General features: G+C 36.4%; 6 protein-coding genes across 6 annotated transcripts; 2 read left to right on the plus strand and 4 right to left on the minus strand.

The window, feature by feature from the left end:
* Positions 1-422: 422 nt before the first annotated feature.
* VAM6 (Vam6p) lies at positions 423-3,572 on the minus strand (the record flags this gene model as incomplete). The annotated part of the gene is made up of 1 exon (XM_033909301.1): positions 423-3,572. The coding sequence occupies one exon, from the start codon at positions 3,570-3,572 to the stop codon at positions 423-425; it is 3,150 nt and encodes a 1,049-aa protein (XP_033765192.1).
* Positions 3,573-4,131: 559 nt separating this feature from the next.
* RXT3 (Rxt3p) lies at positions 4,132-5,016 on the minus strand (the record flags this gene model as incomplete). Its single annotated transcript, XM_033909302.1, has 1 exon — positions 4,132-5,016. The coding sequence occupies one exon, from the start codon at positions 5,014-5,016 to the stop codon at positions 4,132-4,134; it is 885 nt and encodes a 294-aa protein (XP_033765193.1).
* A 653-nt stretch (positions 5,017-5,669) lies between these two features.
* Positions 5,670-6,432, plus strand: RPL31A (60S ribosomal protein eL31; the record flags this gene model as incomplete). Its single annotated transcript, XM_033909303.1, has 2 exons — positions 5,670-5,726; positions 6,148-6,432. The coding sequence occupies 2 exons, from the start codon at positions 5,670-5,672 to the stop codon at positions 6,430-6,432; spliced, it is 342 nt and encodes a 113-aa protein (XP_033765194.1).
* A 1,073-nt stretch (positions 6,433-7,505) lies between these two features.
* BRE1 (E3 ubiquitin-protein ligase BRE1) lies at positions 7,506-9,608 on the minus strand (the record flags this gene model as incomplete). The annotated part of the gene is made up of 1 exon (XM_033909304.1): positions 7,506-9,608. The coding sequence occupies one exon, from the start codon at positions 9,606-9,608 to the stop codon at positions 7,506-7,508; it is 2,103 nt and encodes a 700-aa protein (XP_033765195.1).
* A 467-nt stretch (positions 9,609-10,075) lies between these two features.
* Positions 10,076-13,036, plus strand: AHK1 (Ahk1p; the record flags this gene model as incomplete). Its single annotated transcript, XM_033909305.1, has 1 exon — positions 10,076-13,036. One exon carries the CDS (start codon positions 10,076-10,078, stop codon positions 13,034-13,036), a length of 2,961 nt encoding a protein of 986 aa, XP_033765196.1.
* Positions 13,037-13,286: 250 nt separating this feature from the next.
* YET3 (Yet3p) lies at positions 13,287-13,898 on the minus strand (the record flags this gene model as incomplete). Its single annotated transcript, XM_033909306.1, has 1 exon — positions 13,287-13,898. One exon carries the CDS (start codon positions 13,896-13,898, stop codon positions 13,287-13,289), a length of 612 nt encoding a protein of 203 aa, XP_033765197.1.
* Positions 13,899-14,393: the final 495 nt, after the last annotated feature.

The raw sequence follows: 14,393 nt of genomic DNA on the forward strand, positions 1-14,393 counted from the left end.
CTCCAATATTAACGAATCGTAGGGGACTCAAAAGTAATCAACTGATGGAAATTCACACGTAAGAAGGATACAGAAAATATTGAGCAGTAGGCCATGGAGATCATGTCTACTAGTCACTATGGTATTGTTCTTCATAGGATAGGGTATTGAAGACCTTTCGGCCGGACTTGCACTAACTCCGACTATGTAACCATATGAAAAAGGGTACTGTGTTAACAGCCTACAAGCGTTCAAATGTTCTTCTATATAATTAGTAACGGCGTTTTTTATGGTCGCAAGCGCAGATGAATGATCTCATTATAGCTGCATTATTTTATATTTTGTTCTTTTTTCAAATTTAATGCGGTATCTACATGGAGCTCTTTGATGCAATATAAAAATAATAATTACGACAAAAACAGCAGCTGCTAAATGAAAGAATTTTACTTATTATTTAACTCATTTATAACTTCTCCCAAAGTTTTTTGTTTAATTTTCGAAGACTTTTCATTTTTAGCGTTAAACCGTTCCTGTAGTACTTTCCCACAATTATAATGTGTAATGATGTTTCTGCCTTCCCTAGTGAACCACAAGATCGAATCTGTTCCAAAATTTGAAATTACTTTCTTGCAGATAGGACATTTATGGCTATCTGATAGGACTCCATACGATGACATGCGGTCATTGAGATTGTAAGTGGTGGCCACAAGTTCAACCTGGAGAAGTGCTTTTTTTAACCTGGTCTCATCCATTTTTGACGAGTGCTTCTTTAATAGTTGCGACACCACCCTGCCGATATCATACAAGGAAATATCCTGAGGTAAGTTTTTGTATATCTCCACCGAATTCAATTTTGATCCGTGGTCTTGCAAAAAATTCAAAATCAGCTTGGAGTTCCTATTAGAATCATATATAGAGACTAACTTGTCATATAAATACAACAGAAGCTCTTCGCCCTTTGTCGAGTCATTTTGGTATACGTCATCACAGTAGCTTGTTGCTGCTTTGTAGTCATTTATCTCATCAAGCAATATATGCACAGATTCCTTATGGTTTTCCAGTTTTGACAAGGGAAAAATCTTCAAATACTTTACGAAGTTTAGTTTATTGGTGGGTAACCGATCAGAGTCGTTCTCAATAGTATCATTCAGTAATTTTAAGATTGTTCTGGGCTCATAGACCGATGTTGTTTCCAATAATGACTTCAATTTGATTCTTGTGGAGGGAATATCCAAGTTTTCAAGGTACAGCTTAATTAGGACAGTATGCAATTTATTCCCTTCCAATCTAAAAGTACTGATCGCAAATTCTAAGTATTGTATAGCGAGTAACTTATCGTGTTCTTTGATGTACTCGTATACTTTTAAATGGTTCCTACCGTTGCATGCTTGAGAATCATAAAAAAATATTGATGAAAGGATTTCTTTAATTGAATCCTGGTGTCGTTCTAGCAGCCAGTCAGTATAAGTGAATATAACGTCTAACTGTGGGTTTGATAACTTTTTCAAATAATAAATAACTAATATTTTAACACCGTGCTCAATTTTTTGATGTTGTTTTTGGTCTGTATTATCGTTTTCCAATTCGTCGACCAAATCCGTGAGGAACCTCAAGGCTTCTTCATGATTACCACGTTTATAATAAAAATCAATTAAATCTTTGAACATATGACGTATTTTTAATTCCGTCACTATAACATTTGAATCGCAGTGGTTTTCTACACGAATGAATGGTCCCACCATAGGGGGGTTATAGTAAAGATAACACTTGAATAATACCGTATCTATCAAAGTTAACATTGTTTCAAGGTCAACATCATCATGGTTGCTGATAAGAAAAAAATCGAAACTTTGTTTGATTTCACGGTCGCGATAGCACCAAGTTATACAATTTTCGTCATCGTTCTTCTTGCTTAACAAGTTTTGCAAATGTCGCCTTGTATCAGTCAGATAAGGTAAACACCACCTGTTCAATAAGTGCGGCGGGATGTCATAAGTCTCTTTAATCTCCTCGGCTTCCTTCATCAGGCAGTGATGTTCCTGACCGGTAATTTCCAATACCAAACTTGAAATGGCTGAGGGAAACACTTTTAATATGACTAATTGAGGTGGAGCCCAAAATTTGATAAATAGGTCAAAAATATTCTTGATGATCATCTCTTCACATTTAGAACGAATCATCCTTGAATTTTTACTGCTTTCTAGTTGGACCATATAATTTTGAAATTTATCAAAAATTCTTAAACACCACATTACTGTCAAATCCCTTAGTTTCATAGCACATATATCCAAGGATTCTTCGGGGTTTTCCGAAATACATAACTCTTTAGAATGTGGAGAATCAATGAAAAACTTGTAAAAAAGCACTTTTCTCCACAGTTGGTAAAAATCTGGGTCGTTAATGTCACCGCAAATAGACTCTTGATCACCATCCTCAGAGCCATCGTCTACATGATAAGAAAATAACTGTATTTCATCGTTTGAAGTCCATACTAAAAAATAGGTTCCCGAGAGACTCTTGACCCATTTTATACCTTCTGGTATTTTTTGTTGCAGAAAAGTAAATCCATTTTCGTAATCAACAAATTTGACGGTACTTGAATTATATAACATCAGCAGATTGGACGACAAATATTGCATGTGATCGAATTCGGAATTTGACTCGGAAAATGTAGCATGATCAGTGGCGATCAAAAATGGCTCCTCATTGTTATGCATTAGCTCTACCTTGAAAATTTTTTTAGTAACACCATCAATCACCATTGGGGTAGCGTCGTTGCCTTCTAATTCAAAAGCATATCGTATTTTATTCCCACGTTCATTTCTTATGCTTCTATACCATAAGCTTGACATACTCGATTTCCTGGACATTCTGTCCATAGAAGAAAGGGATTGAGCATCATTACGGCTATACTTTTTGGGATTCTTTTCGAGGACTTTCTCTGCCTGCTCTTTAAGTTCGGTTAACGCTGATATCATGTCCCTTGGAAATTTGTTTTTCACTGTTTTTTCTATTCTGATGAGGGAGGGCTTGTTATATGGCCAGTGATAAATGCCTAAATCTGTCGCTAAGGTTATTCCTGTTTCTCCAGGATATATGGACCGAATGGTTTCTTTCCTATACGATAATGATGCTTCCATCATATTTTTATAGGTCCTGCCCTCCCATATCAATACTCTCATCTTAGCAGTGTTGGTGGTTGAATATATTAGGTAAGTATTCTTTTCTTCTTTATTTTTGTGTGACCTTTCGAATAGCCAGCAATGGTTTATACCTCTTCTGTCAATTATTCGATCATACTCGTGTAAATTTGTAGTGCTTAATAAGATCAAGGTTTCTTTACACTGTGCAAAGATAGTAGAAAGCTCGTTTGCAAAATAAAAGTTTTCAATCATTGGAGTCGAAGGATCATTTTTAGCATTTTGTAAGAGGTCTGGATACACCTGAAATAGTTTAAGCGTATTACCATCTCGAGAGTACACTTCAACGTCACCATTTTTCTTTGCCAACACTAATTTTTGTGACTGTTCAGTGGGCAATATCGCAGTGATATCCGATGATTTCAGCGAGTGTAGTTTTTGAGCTCTTAACATTTAATTTTTGGTATAAATAGGTATTTGGAAGGGTTTCGCTGATCAATGTAAGTACGATCCGGTTGGAAAAGATAATTGAACAGCCGTAAACCTAATTGCAAGAATCGGTATCAAATAGTAAGGTTCACACGATTAGAGCTTGAAATTGGTCACAGTTGGTCCCAATTGGTCACAGTTCACGTTTTGTTTGGCGCCTTGGGATCCTTTTCATGAAATATCGTTTACTACCGATTCGGAATTATTATAATCTGAGGGCCCCGAAAATGCCTTAGTGACATACACTATGGCCAATGCAATTGAAAAAAAGTAAACCACTAGAACGGCAAGTTGATATATGGTGGCAGAGGAAAAATTTGCCGAAGAGCCAACCGAAACTATCTACTCATAAAAATCTACATAGTAGAGCTTTTTGTTATATATAGTGCGATGTATCGCATGTTTCTCAAACCAATAATACTGAAATAAAGAAGGAAAATAATAAATTAAATTAAGTCGGATATACACACATGACGCGAATCGGGTTGGAAGAGTGCGACTACTGCCAATATCATGGCCTTCCTTAGGTCCATTTCAAGTTTTTAATATATCCGGTTGGTTCATGAGGTTTATCTCTATCCAGTCTTTGCTTAATAACAATACTATAGATACCGTAACTCAGTCCATCGTGTATAGCAGTACCTTCCAATCCCCATTCTCGCGACGTTACATCGAATCTTTTCACGCTAGGATACTTTTGTAGGGTGGGCAATAATAATAATTCCACCTCTAGATCGAAAGGTGTGCCTTTCAATAGGGGAAGGTTACCTGTAACATTATCTTGGTTGTCCATATTTACAGGTGTTCTTCTTAATTTATGGAATGGGCCACTAGGAGGCACTACGATTTTGAACCCACAATGCCTTAGTACTAGGATTGGGTCAGAATCATCAGAATAGATATCACACCCCCAAATTTCGTTATTTCTCGTTCTAGGAGATTCTATATTGTCAAAACTTGCCTGGATATCTTCATATGTTATTTTTAGCGTTACAATATTGTTGGTATTTTGGACGCCGATAGCTGGAAGGAATGGTGGTGGAAGAGTGTTGTCATAGAGGTCGTATGGGAAATTGTGCCTGTCAGAGTAACTTGTCGAGTTTTCGTCAAAAGACCCTTCTTTGAAACGGTTGTAGTAAAGTGTCCCCAATTTTTTCAACTTGCTTGAGTAGTGTTTCTCAGTGAAAGCAAGAACCGACTGTGAATTTACGTTAGGTATGTCGTAGGCCAAAGCTCTGCCGTTTTTAGAATTCTCATACCGCTCTGAAAGAGGAAGAATGTTGCTCTCATGCCCTTCCTCTTGCCTATTTTTTGTCCTCGCAGAATTCAGTAGTGTCTCCTGTAGTTTGTATATCTGGGATTGAGTCTCTCTGTACGCCCTATTAGGGTCTTGTTCGCTTACTGACATTTATATCCTATGTTTTCAATTCTCTCAAAAATAAACTGCGGTGAATTTTTCCTTATCTTTCGTCCTCGGATGCCGTTCCGTTGTCAAAACACTATCATAAAATTCTATAGCACTAGTTGCCGGAATGAAGATGCTTACTATCTTATTTTACATTCATGACGTGCTGATATCATTTCTGTTTTCCCGAACTCTTTCCCCTACTGGGCCCTTTTTTCATTATTTCCAATACTTTTCTATTCCTTACATCCGTGCACCTTTATTTTATACCCCCATACATTCATCTGTTTAAATTTAAGAATGATAAATAAACTTTTTCTTTCGGAATATCCGTCTTGGTTAACACTTTTGAAATTGCAGGCGGTGGCTCCCCAGCTGGAGGCGGGGGGCTCTGAAAGGCTTTCTGTCACTACAGTATCATTCTTGTACAGGCGGGGAGGAGGGAAAAGCTCCGTTCAGGTTTGCGGCATTTCTTCCTTCATTCTCCTAACTGCGCAGGCAGACACAGCTTCACCTACTCTTGTTCCCAACGGGCGCGTAGGATCTCTTAGCTGAAAGATAGTATTGAATTATATTGAAGATTTTAAACTAGTGACAGTTTCAATTTAGTGTTAAAACAAGAATTAATAAGCAAACAGAACTCAATCAAAGGAAAAATGGCCGGTTTGAAAGACGTTGTCACTCGTGAATACACCATTAACTTGCACAAAAGAGTATGTGAATATTAATAATATGATGCCCAAAGGCTTGTCATCTGAATGGTTAATTATGAGGAGATTTCTAATATTAAGGCAATATGATATGAACAAACTGTACAACATGAACCTAGCAGCGGAAACTATTGATTAAGATGATTTTCTATAGTACAGATTTAAGGGCTAAAGCTATAACTATAACACTCAACAAGGAAAATATATGTTTAGACTGGACTTAGTGTGATGAAGACAAAAATAGCTATTTTTAATAGTTGAAGACCCAGGAGCTTGAGCCAACAATTCAACATATCTCAAGTTCCACGTAAGGAAAAAGAACAAAAGAGTCTCCAAAATACAAAACCATTCATTAAGATTATGCTAATATCAAAATTGAACAAATTTTACTAACAAGAATTTTTACCTTTTTTATTTTTAATAGTTGCACGGTGTCTCCTTCAAGAAGAGAGCTCCAAGAGCTGTCAAGGAAATTAAGAAGTTCGCCAAGTTACACATGGGTACTGATGATGTCCGTCTAGCTCCAGAATTGAACCAAGCTATCTGGAAGAGAGGTGTCAAGGGTGTTGAATACAGATTAAGATTGAGAATTTCCAGAAAGAGAAACGAAGAAGAAGACGCCAAGAACCCATTGTTCTCTTACGTTGAACCTGTCTTAGTTGCTTCTGCCAAGGGTCTACAAACTGTTGTTGTCGAAGAAGATGCTTAAATCAGTTAAATAATATCAAAAATAATACTCATTTTATATTAATAAATATAAATTAAACATTTTCGATTTGTATAAATCTCTCGTCTTCGAACCAAACTTTTGATCTTTATTGAAGGAGGGGACTCGCCACGGAAGTTTTGTTATGTTTATGATTTTATCCACTACGTTTGAATAAATGGTTATCTTCGAAACTATTTAAAAGATCAAGCCTACGCATAAGAAGTAGTGAACGCAATAGAAAAATGGATAAATCAGTGTAACTATGACTAAAAGGTTATGTTGGCCGCTCATCACATTAAAAGACTCCCAATATTCTCCAACAGAAACGAAGTATACTGTGCGTCTGATTACGGTCCATCAGAACGACGAGACCATAAGGCACACAGTAAGTGAGAAGTTTTACAATATCAAAAAAATACTGCAAAAGGATGGTCTTAAAAAGTAGTTTTGAAGTACTTCTGTTCTTAATAGACCAACGGAAAATTAAAATCTTCATCATTAAAAGGTCCATAATTCATTTGCTTTCAACAAAACATAGAATAGCAAGAAGCTAAATAAATGATAAGGACTATGGGCTGAGTGAACTCACTAAACCATTGATCTTATCACCCGTTTGTGATTCTATTCTTGTCTTTTCCAGTCCCTATCGGAGTATCTCTAGTAATATGCCCCGCTACCAAAAAATACATCAGAAAGGTTGCGTATCAAATGCTGATATACATATATATATGTTCCCTCACGTTAAAAATGTAACTTCAATAAGCCCGATTAAAGTTATTACAAAAAAGCACAGAAAATTTTTCAGGTCGTGTTCGTTCTCTCACCCGGCCGCCGAAGTGTTACCTGAATCTTTAGGGCTTATAGAAATTATTAGCATGATATATACAGTTAAAGAATTTCCTTGGAAGGATGCGACAGAAGAGGTTATTCTTTCATTGAACAATTGGATAAGGATGACACATAAAATTAATAAAAGCAATGGCAAAACTGGAATTTACATATATTGCATATATAATATATATGTATATGGAGGATATAACACAAACAGTGGAGAAGTGGTAAATTAATTAGTATTACAAGTGCACTGTTAATAAATCATTGGAACTGAATGCTTTATTGCATGTAGGGCATTTTCTCATCCTTGCTGCTAATCGTTCTTTACAACAATTCTCACAAAAGACATGGCCACAAGTTTTAATAGCCATATTTTTCCAATTTTTAGAACATAAGGAACAATAAACAAGTGTACGGAAATTTGCTAATTCTTCCACGAGCGCTTCGTCACTTGAGCCCTTATTTTTGTTGTTACCATTGAACAATGTGTTATGCAATTTTTCACACTTAGCTTCTAGATGAGATGCCTTCAGCTTGAAGTGCTTCAATTCAATTTCTGTATCATTTAATTTAGTTTCTAGATGCGTCATATCTGCAATGCTTTTGTTACTCTCTTCTTGTAACTTCTCTAGTGACCTTTTCAATTTAGTGGATGTATTATTTAAGTCAATTATTTTTAGTGTCTCTGTTTTACTGGAATCAATCAGCCTTCGTTCATTATTTTGAGAAAGATCCAGTTGTTTATGTAAGTTTCCTATCTTTTGTTGTAGCAATCTATCAGAGTCCTTTAACTGTAGAATCAACTCATTCGATTTACTGAGGCTTTTAGAAAGATTCTTGATCTCGATTAAAATTGAATCTTTGGATCTCATCGCGGCAAAATATTTTTGATCCGCTTTAGTTTTTTCTACAGTAAGCTTGGATATGACAGATTCGTGGTTAATAATCTCGGAGTACTTTTTATGAGTGAGGTCAGATAATTCTTTAAAGCCCTTTTCCAAATCTTGAATTTCCTTTATTAATGCATCTTGAGTTGACGAAGACTTTGTGTCGTTCGATCTTTGCTCAATTTTGGTCCATTGTTCCTTTAAAATGTCAATCGCATGTTGTAGATCGCTTAGAACCTCAGTCTTGGATTTTTCGGCTTCCAAAATGGCGATTTTGCTTAGTAAGTCATCACGAGCGGTTCTTATTCTCACAACGTCTTTTTCCAATGAATTGTTCATTTCTACTAGCGAATCAAGACTTTTCTGGAATTCTTCTCGAACTTTGTTTGTATATACTTCCTTCTCTTTGGCCAGAAGTTGAAATTTCGATAAAAAGGAACTATTGACCTCCGATAGTTCTTCATTTTGTTCGGTCAAATGTTGAATCTTTGTTAGCAGGGATTCGTGGTCATATGACTTGAAATCTGGGTCGTGACTTGCCTCTGCTATCTGTTGCTTTTTCAAATCGGATATCTCAGAACGTGTTTTGATAAGCTCCTCCTCATTTTCTTTTCTGATATTCTCAAGGTCTTTTATGGTGGACTTCAAGGAATTTACTTCAGCTCGCAAATCAGAAAATTTCAGGTCCAGCTCCAATTTTTCACTCTCGGCATCTTCTTTTTGTTTATCCTCATCCTGCAGAAGTTCATTACCTTTCTCGGACTTTTTGGATTTATCATCACCATTAATTGCAAAAACGTCTTTATATTCAGATTTTGTGTTCCTTTCACTAAGCTCATCTTTATTTTCCTGTACTTCCTTTGCAGCTTCTGTCTTATCTTCCTTAAAAACACGCTTTATAGTAAAGGATTCATTTCTATCATACTTACGAATTATGCTGGTATAATACTCCTTCAAAGCAGAGATCTCTTCTGTCAACTGCGAGTTTTCATAAAAGAGCTCCTCTTTACTCTTCCGCAAGTTTTTCAACTCCGTTGTTAATTCTTGAATATGATCTGAAGCATTATTATTTGTATTATCGTCCGTGGCGTTTGGCTTACCATATTTAGTCAATAGCTTCATGAAAGAATCACTGCGCTGAACTATCAATGTCTCATCACCTTGGGCTATCTCCTTGCACAGTTGTTTCTCGTTGGCGTCTGTGCAGAATGTTTCGATAAACCTAGCTAAAGTCACTATGAGAGCCATAATATTTGCCAGCTTCCGGGAAATATCAATGCATTCTCTTCTTGAAAGCTCATATTGCTTTCGCAAGGCTTCAAAGTCAACTCTTCTACGATTTATACACCTAAACAAAGCTTCTTTTTGAAATGCTATTACATCTGATTGAGTGAGCGGTTCACTAGGATCGCTTAATTCTAGCTTGATTTTCTTAGCAGCAGGTTCGGCCGTCATATCTGATTATTACCAGCTAGCACAATTAGCATAAAAACGTTGAAAGCCCTCCCTATCTGTTTTCAAAACCTTGGGACAAACTCTATTAGTTTGACGTTCAAACAACATCCATCCAACTTTTTCTATTTTATTTTACTTTTTTGTTTTTCCGCCTTCTTTTAGTAAGTTCGTTGGATGTGATTATCATCACGTGATCTAATGCCTTTGTCACTTTTATGTAATAACGATGATTTATTAAAGACATGCGATCACTTGATAATTTGTTTCAAAGTTAGAAGGCATTCTGAGTGCCTATAGTTGATCTGCTCTTCCATTTGAATCCACTAAAATCAAGGGTCGGAGAAGTTCGTCAGTAATTTTCCCAATACTACCTTTTACAGTGCGTAGAGAGACAATCTGAACTCGATTGTGCTTCGTATGCTATATAAGCATTGTTGTAGCACTAAAGATCATATTGCCCATTAAGCATGGGTCCTGTCATACATAATCAACTATATGAATGTGGATTAACGCCTACGTCTCAAGATAGTGTCTTGATCGACAAGTATGAAACTCAATTATTTCAATCATTGAACAGGTTTATCAGTTTTATAAACAACGCTAATCAGCCAGCTAGCACTAAAGAAAAAAATACAAAATTTTGCAAATCCTCTTCAAATTTTTTGCGCTTGAAGCTATTAACAGTTTTAAGACAATGGTGCGATTTCTCACAAAGTAACTGTAGGCTGGAGAGCAGAGATGTTTTGACTCAATGGTGGGTGACGCTCTTAAACTTTCTAAACTCTGACACTTCGCTTCAAATTGATACTGCTCTTGAATTGAGCTTAAGCATAGAACTGACTTCCGTGTGTCTCGAATGCGTCAGCAAAATTATGACCATATTAATAATATTACCTTTCCATTCACCGAGAGACATGGAAATATATTCACACCATCTTTTACTAACCGTTCATTGCATAACAAATAAACTGGTTTTAATTTCTAAAAACACCAAAAAATTTAAACGTACAGAGAGTGATGACAAGTGCTCTAAAAACGACAAAAAGCTAGAATACCTTAACAAATATTCTTCTCTACTACGAGCATTCATCGGGAAATTAAATGCCTACGCATTTTTTTACTTACCAGAAGACTTACGTTTCGATACGATTTTGTTATTGACTGTTTCTCCTCAAATCTCTTCAAATATTCAAGCATGTTTGTTTTCATGGAAGAAGAGACAATATAAATTTACTGACGATCAGGGACAAATGATCCATGCTGAAGCGTTTGAAAATAAAGATACCAAATTTTTTAAGATTATTGTTTCCTATATCAAGAATGATTTCGTACTTATGTCATTTTATTGGCACTATTGGTATATCATACTTCAATTTATTAAGTTCTCTGGTCCACATGTTAGTATTGAAAAATCGACATTGTCATGCATACCTGGATCAGAAATTCTCTTAACGCATGTAACAACTAGATTTTTGAATTCAGATTTGAATAAATTCACACGTATCATTAAACAAACGCCGAATCCGAGAATTACAAACGAGAATGTAACAGAGTCACACCCAAATTTCAGAAGCTTGAATAGTAACAATGCTTTAATCACATCTGAAAGGATTAATGATTATGTTTTTTCCAACTTTAAGACAATTAAGTTATGGGAATGTCTCAGAAGTCTTTCGGGCTGTATTGTTAAAGATAGTCATTTGGAATACCTGGAAAATATGCTTTCTTTACATGAGTCCTTATTGATAGACTATGTCTCAACTATCTCAGCGTACGATTACGTTGCAGCGAACGTCATTTACAACAAAGTTCTCCAGTTCATTATTTTTCAATTTGAAAGCTTATCGTCTTTGAAATTTATTCATTGGGGGTCATGGCACAATGGGCTTCTGAGTATGTTAAGGACTAAAAATGTTAACTGCCAGACCGTTTCTTTGTTGTGCCTCTTCAATATTTGGAAACACGTAGGCTCTGAGGAACGCGATGAAATAGCAAATACACTGTTAAATGATTTCTGGGAGTCACTAACATTTGATAATGAATTTCCTTTGATTAGAATTTTATTTATGAAGCTGTTAGTTTTTAAAATCATTCCAAGTGTTCAAGGTTCTAATTCATTACGATTCTTGCCACATGAGAGGATCAGGGGGTTATATGAAGAACTAATAGTGAACAAAGAAAAGCTAGTTGAAATGCAAAAGCATAGTTCGAATGATATAATTGCGCATAGGAAGACTGCGCTCATTTTTAATGGTAACTCACGTTTGATGATGATCCCAAAAAAGCCGAATACAGAGGACCACTTAGTTTATAAGATTAATCACGATAAAAATTTAGCCACAGAAAGATTTCCCTCTGTTAGTTCAGTGGCAAATACAAGACCTAACGTAATTTTGAAAAACGGCAAGTATGCTTATGATGTTTTAGATGAAATGACAAGTAAAGTCGCCTTCCTGCTTGCAGAAAAGAAAACTCGACTAGATCCCAAAAAAAATCACAAAATTTCAGATGGGTTTGAAGGAAATCAGGATAACGAAGATAATGACGAAGATTCAGAAGATAGTGGCTCACATAAAAATAAGACGAAGGAAAGTAATAGCTCTTTGTCGGCAACACTGAATAGTTGGCTTTCAAAATTTTCTAGTACCTCCGAAGATTCACAGAAGAAGAAGGAGCAGGAAAATGAATTGGGCAGCGATTTTGACTATGATGAAGATATGACCGATTTTACAGAAAGTTTACCGAAGCGGTCATCCAGTAATATTGAGAAAATTTTCAGACACGGTAATAGTTCAGGATCAATGGCATCATCTAATTCAAGTATCAAATTTAGTAAGAAGAGGGAGAATATATTGATAGGCCCACCAGAATTTAGGTTTTCTAATGAAATTAAGGAGCACAATAGTATAACCACGGTATTCAAATTGGCATTCATTCAAACGAATAGGAAGGTTGTTGAAAGAATAGATTTGGCCAACATGAAATGGGGAACTATCCATGGAGGCAGTAAGTACATGAAACCTTTGCCTGTCCCGAAAGATTTGATCGTTGCGAGTGCTGCTAACAATGAAAATGAGATGAGAAACTTCGCTTTTGTACGTAATAGTGATCTAGGTTTTGAGCTACCAGTACCTGATTTTAGTATATTTGGCAAGTGTACGGAAGATGAGCATGATGTTCCAAAAATTGGCAGTCAGAGTGTGGAAAATTTGAAGGAGATTAGCGAGAAGGAGATGACGATTTGGAAGCAGATCCAAGATATGAAATTGAAGACAAGGATGCAAAAAATCTGTGTTTTAATTGAGACGTTCAATGCTACAGTAAGGGAATATTTTGAGTTTTCCAATCGCTTAGAGCATGACAGTATATTTATAGATTTTGAAGTCAGGAAACCTAGTAGTAATAATTCTATTAATATCAAAGTCTGAGTAGTAGAATGAACCAAATAGACACACGTATAGTACTATTATTTTTCTATTTAAATTTCCTTTCCATTTTATATTGTCTATTTATATTTAGGTTGGCGATCAGCCTAAAATCTTAGCACGCACTGACTCAAAAAAAAAGATTGGAAGGAAAGATAATTGAGCTGTCGCACATGGACTATATATATATATATATATGCGTATACATGTACGTATATATTCCTGTACGGAAAAGAAGGAACAAAACATCAGATTAGTTCATTTCCTCTTGTAATGATTCCGACTTCTCCTTTAAACGTGATATTTCGTCATCAATGTCCTGAATTTTCTTCAATAGTTCAAAATTTTTCTCATCGCCATGATCGTCCTTGGAAGCGCCGGATTGAGCAGCAGCCTCTGCAGTAACAGAGTCGTTCTTCTTGACATCGCTGGAGGCCACTGGAGGCGACGCCCTGTAGACGTCCTTCATGGTCAAAAGCTCTATGACTAGGCCAAACGTCCTAACCACGACAAAGGTCAAAAATAGGGTTATACCTGTCAGATACATGTTCCTTTGTGCGAAGAATTTCCTAGAGAGCACCTCAATTCTATCTTGAGCAATAATAGCGCCATTATTTTGAGAGGAGCTGCTTAGTTGCAGCTCTTTGTCGATGCTGTACACTCTGTTGATACAATCAATGAAAAGCAAAAGAATGAACCCAAGTATACATTTGATCGCAACTTGCACTGTGGAAGACTTGAACGGCTTTAATAACAGTAGGGTGAGGGGCCTACGGTACTTAGAAGGAATTGGGATGGCAAGGATGGAGAACATAAAAATCTCCACCACTAGAATGGCAAAAACCAAGGTGTAATATAATGACATGATTCAATTCTGTGAATTCCGTGATTACGAGTATAATGTGACGTGATTGCCTTGGAAGAGGTTACTATCGTATCTTCTTTACTAAATCGGGACTTGTTATACCATTGTTATATACGGCACTTTTCCACTCTTCTTCCCCTTAGCGGAGTGAAGGCAGGCGGGGTAACGTCTAAGCTAAAAAAAGAAAGAGGCGAAAAGAGAGTGCCACGTCAACAACGCTAAAAGAGAAAGGGAGGAACGCGCAAAAGTGTTCACGCATAAGAGGAAGAACAAGAGCAAAAGCCTTTGTATTAGCACACAGAAGCTTAACAGCGAAACGGAAGAGAACAGCCCAGTCAAATGTTCAATGATGCCGGAAAGACACTCAAAAGTGACACATGAGGCGCAACCATCACTAGTTTTTTCATTACTCGTGTGCAGTGATACGGTGGCAAAATGGACGACGTTGGCGCTTGTTTCGGGCACTTTGTTTTTCGGAAGGGATTTTATATATAA

Source organism: Saccharomyces paradoxus, chromosome IV, assembly GCF_002079055.1.
Source record: "Saccharomyces paradoxus chromosome IV, complete sequence".
In the NCBI taxonomy this organism is placed as follows: domain Eukaryota; kingdom Fungi; phylum Ascomycota; class Saccharomycetes; order Saccharomycetales; family Saccharomycetaceae; genus Saccharomyces; species Saccharomyces paradoxus.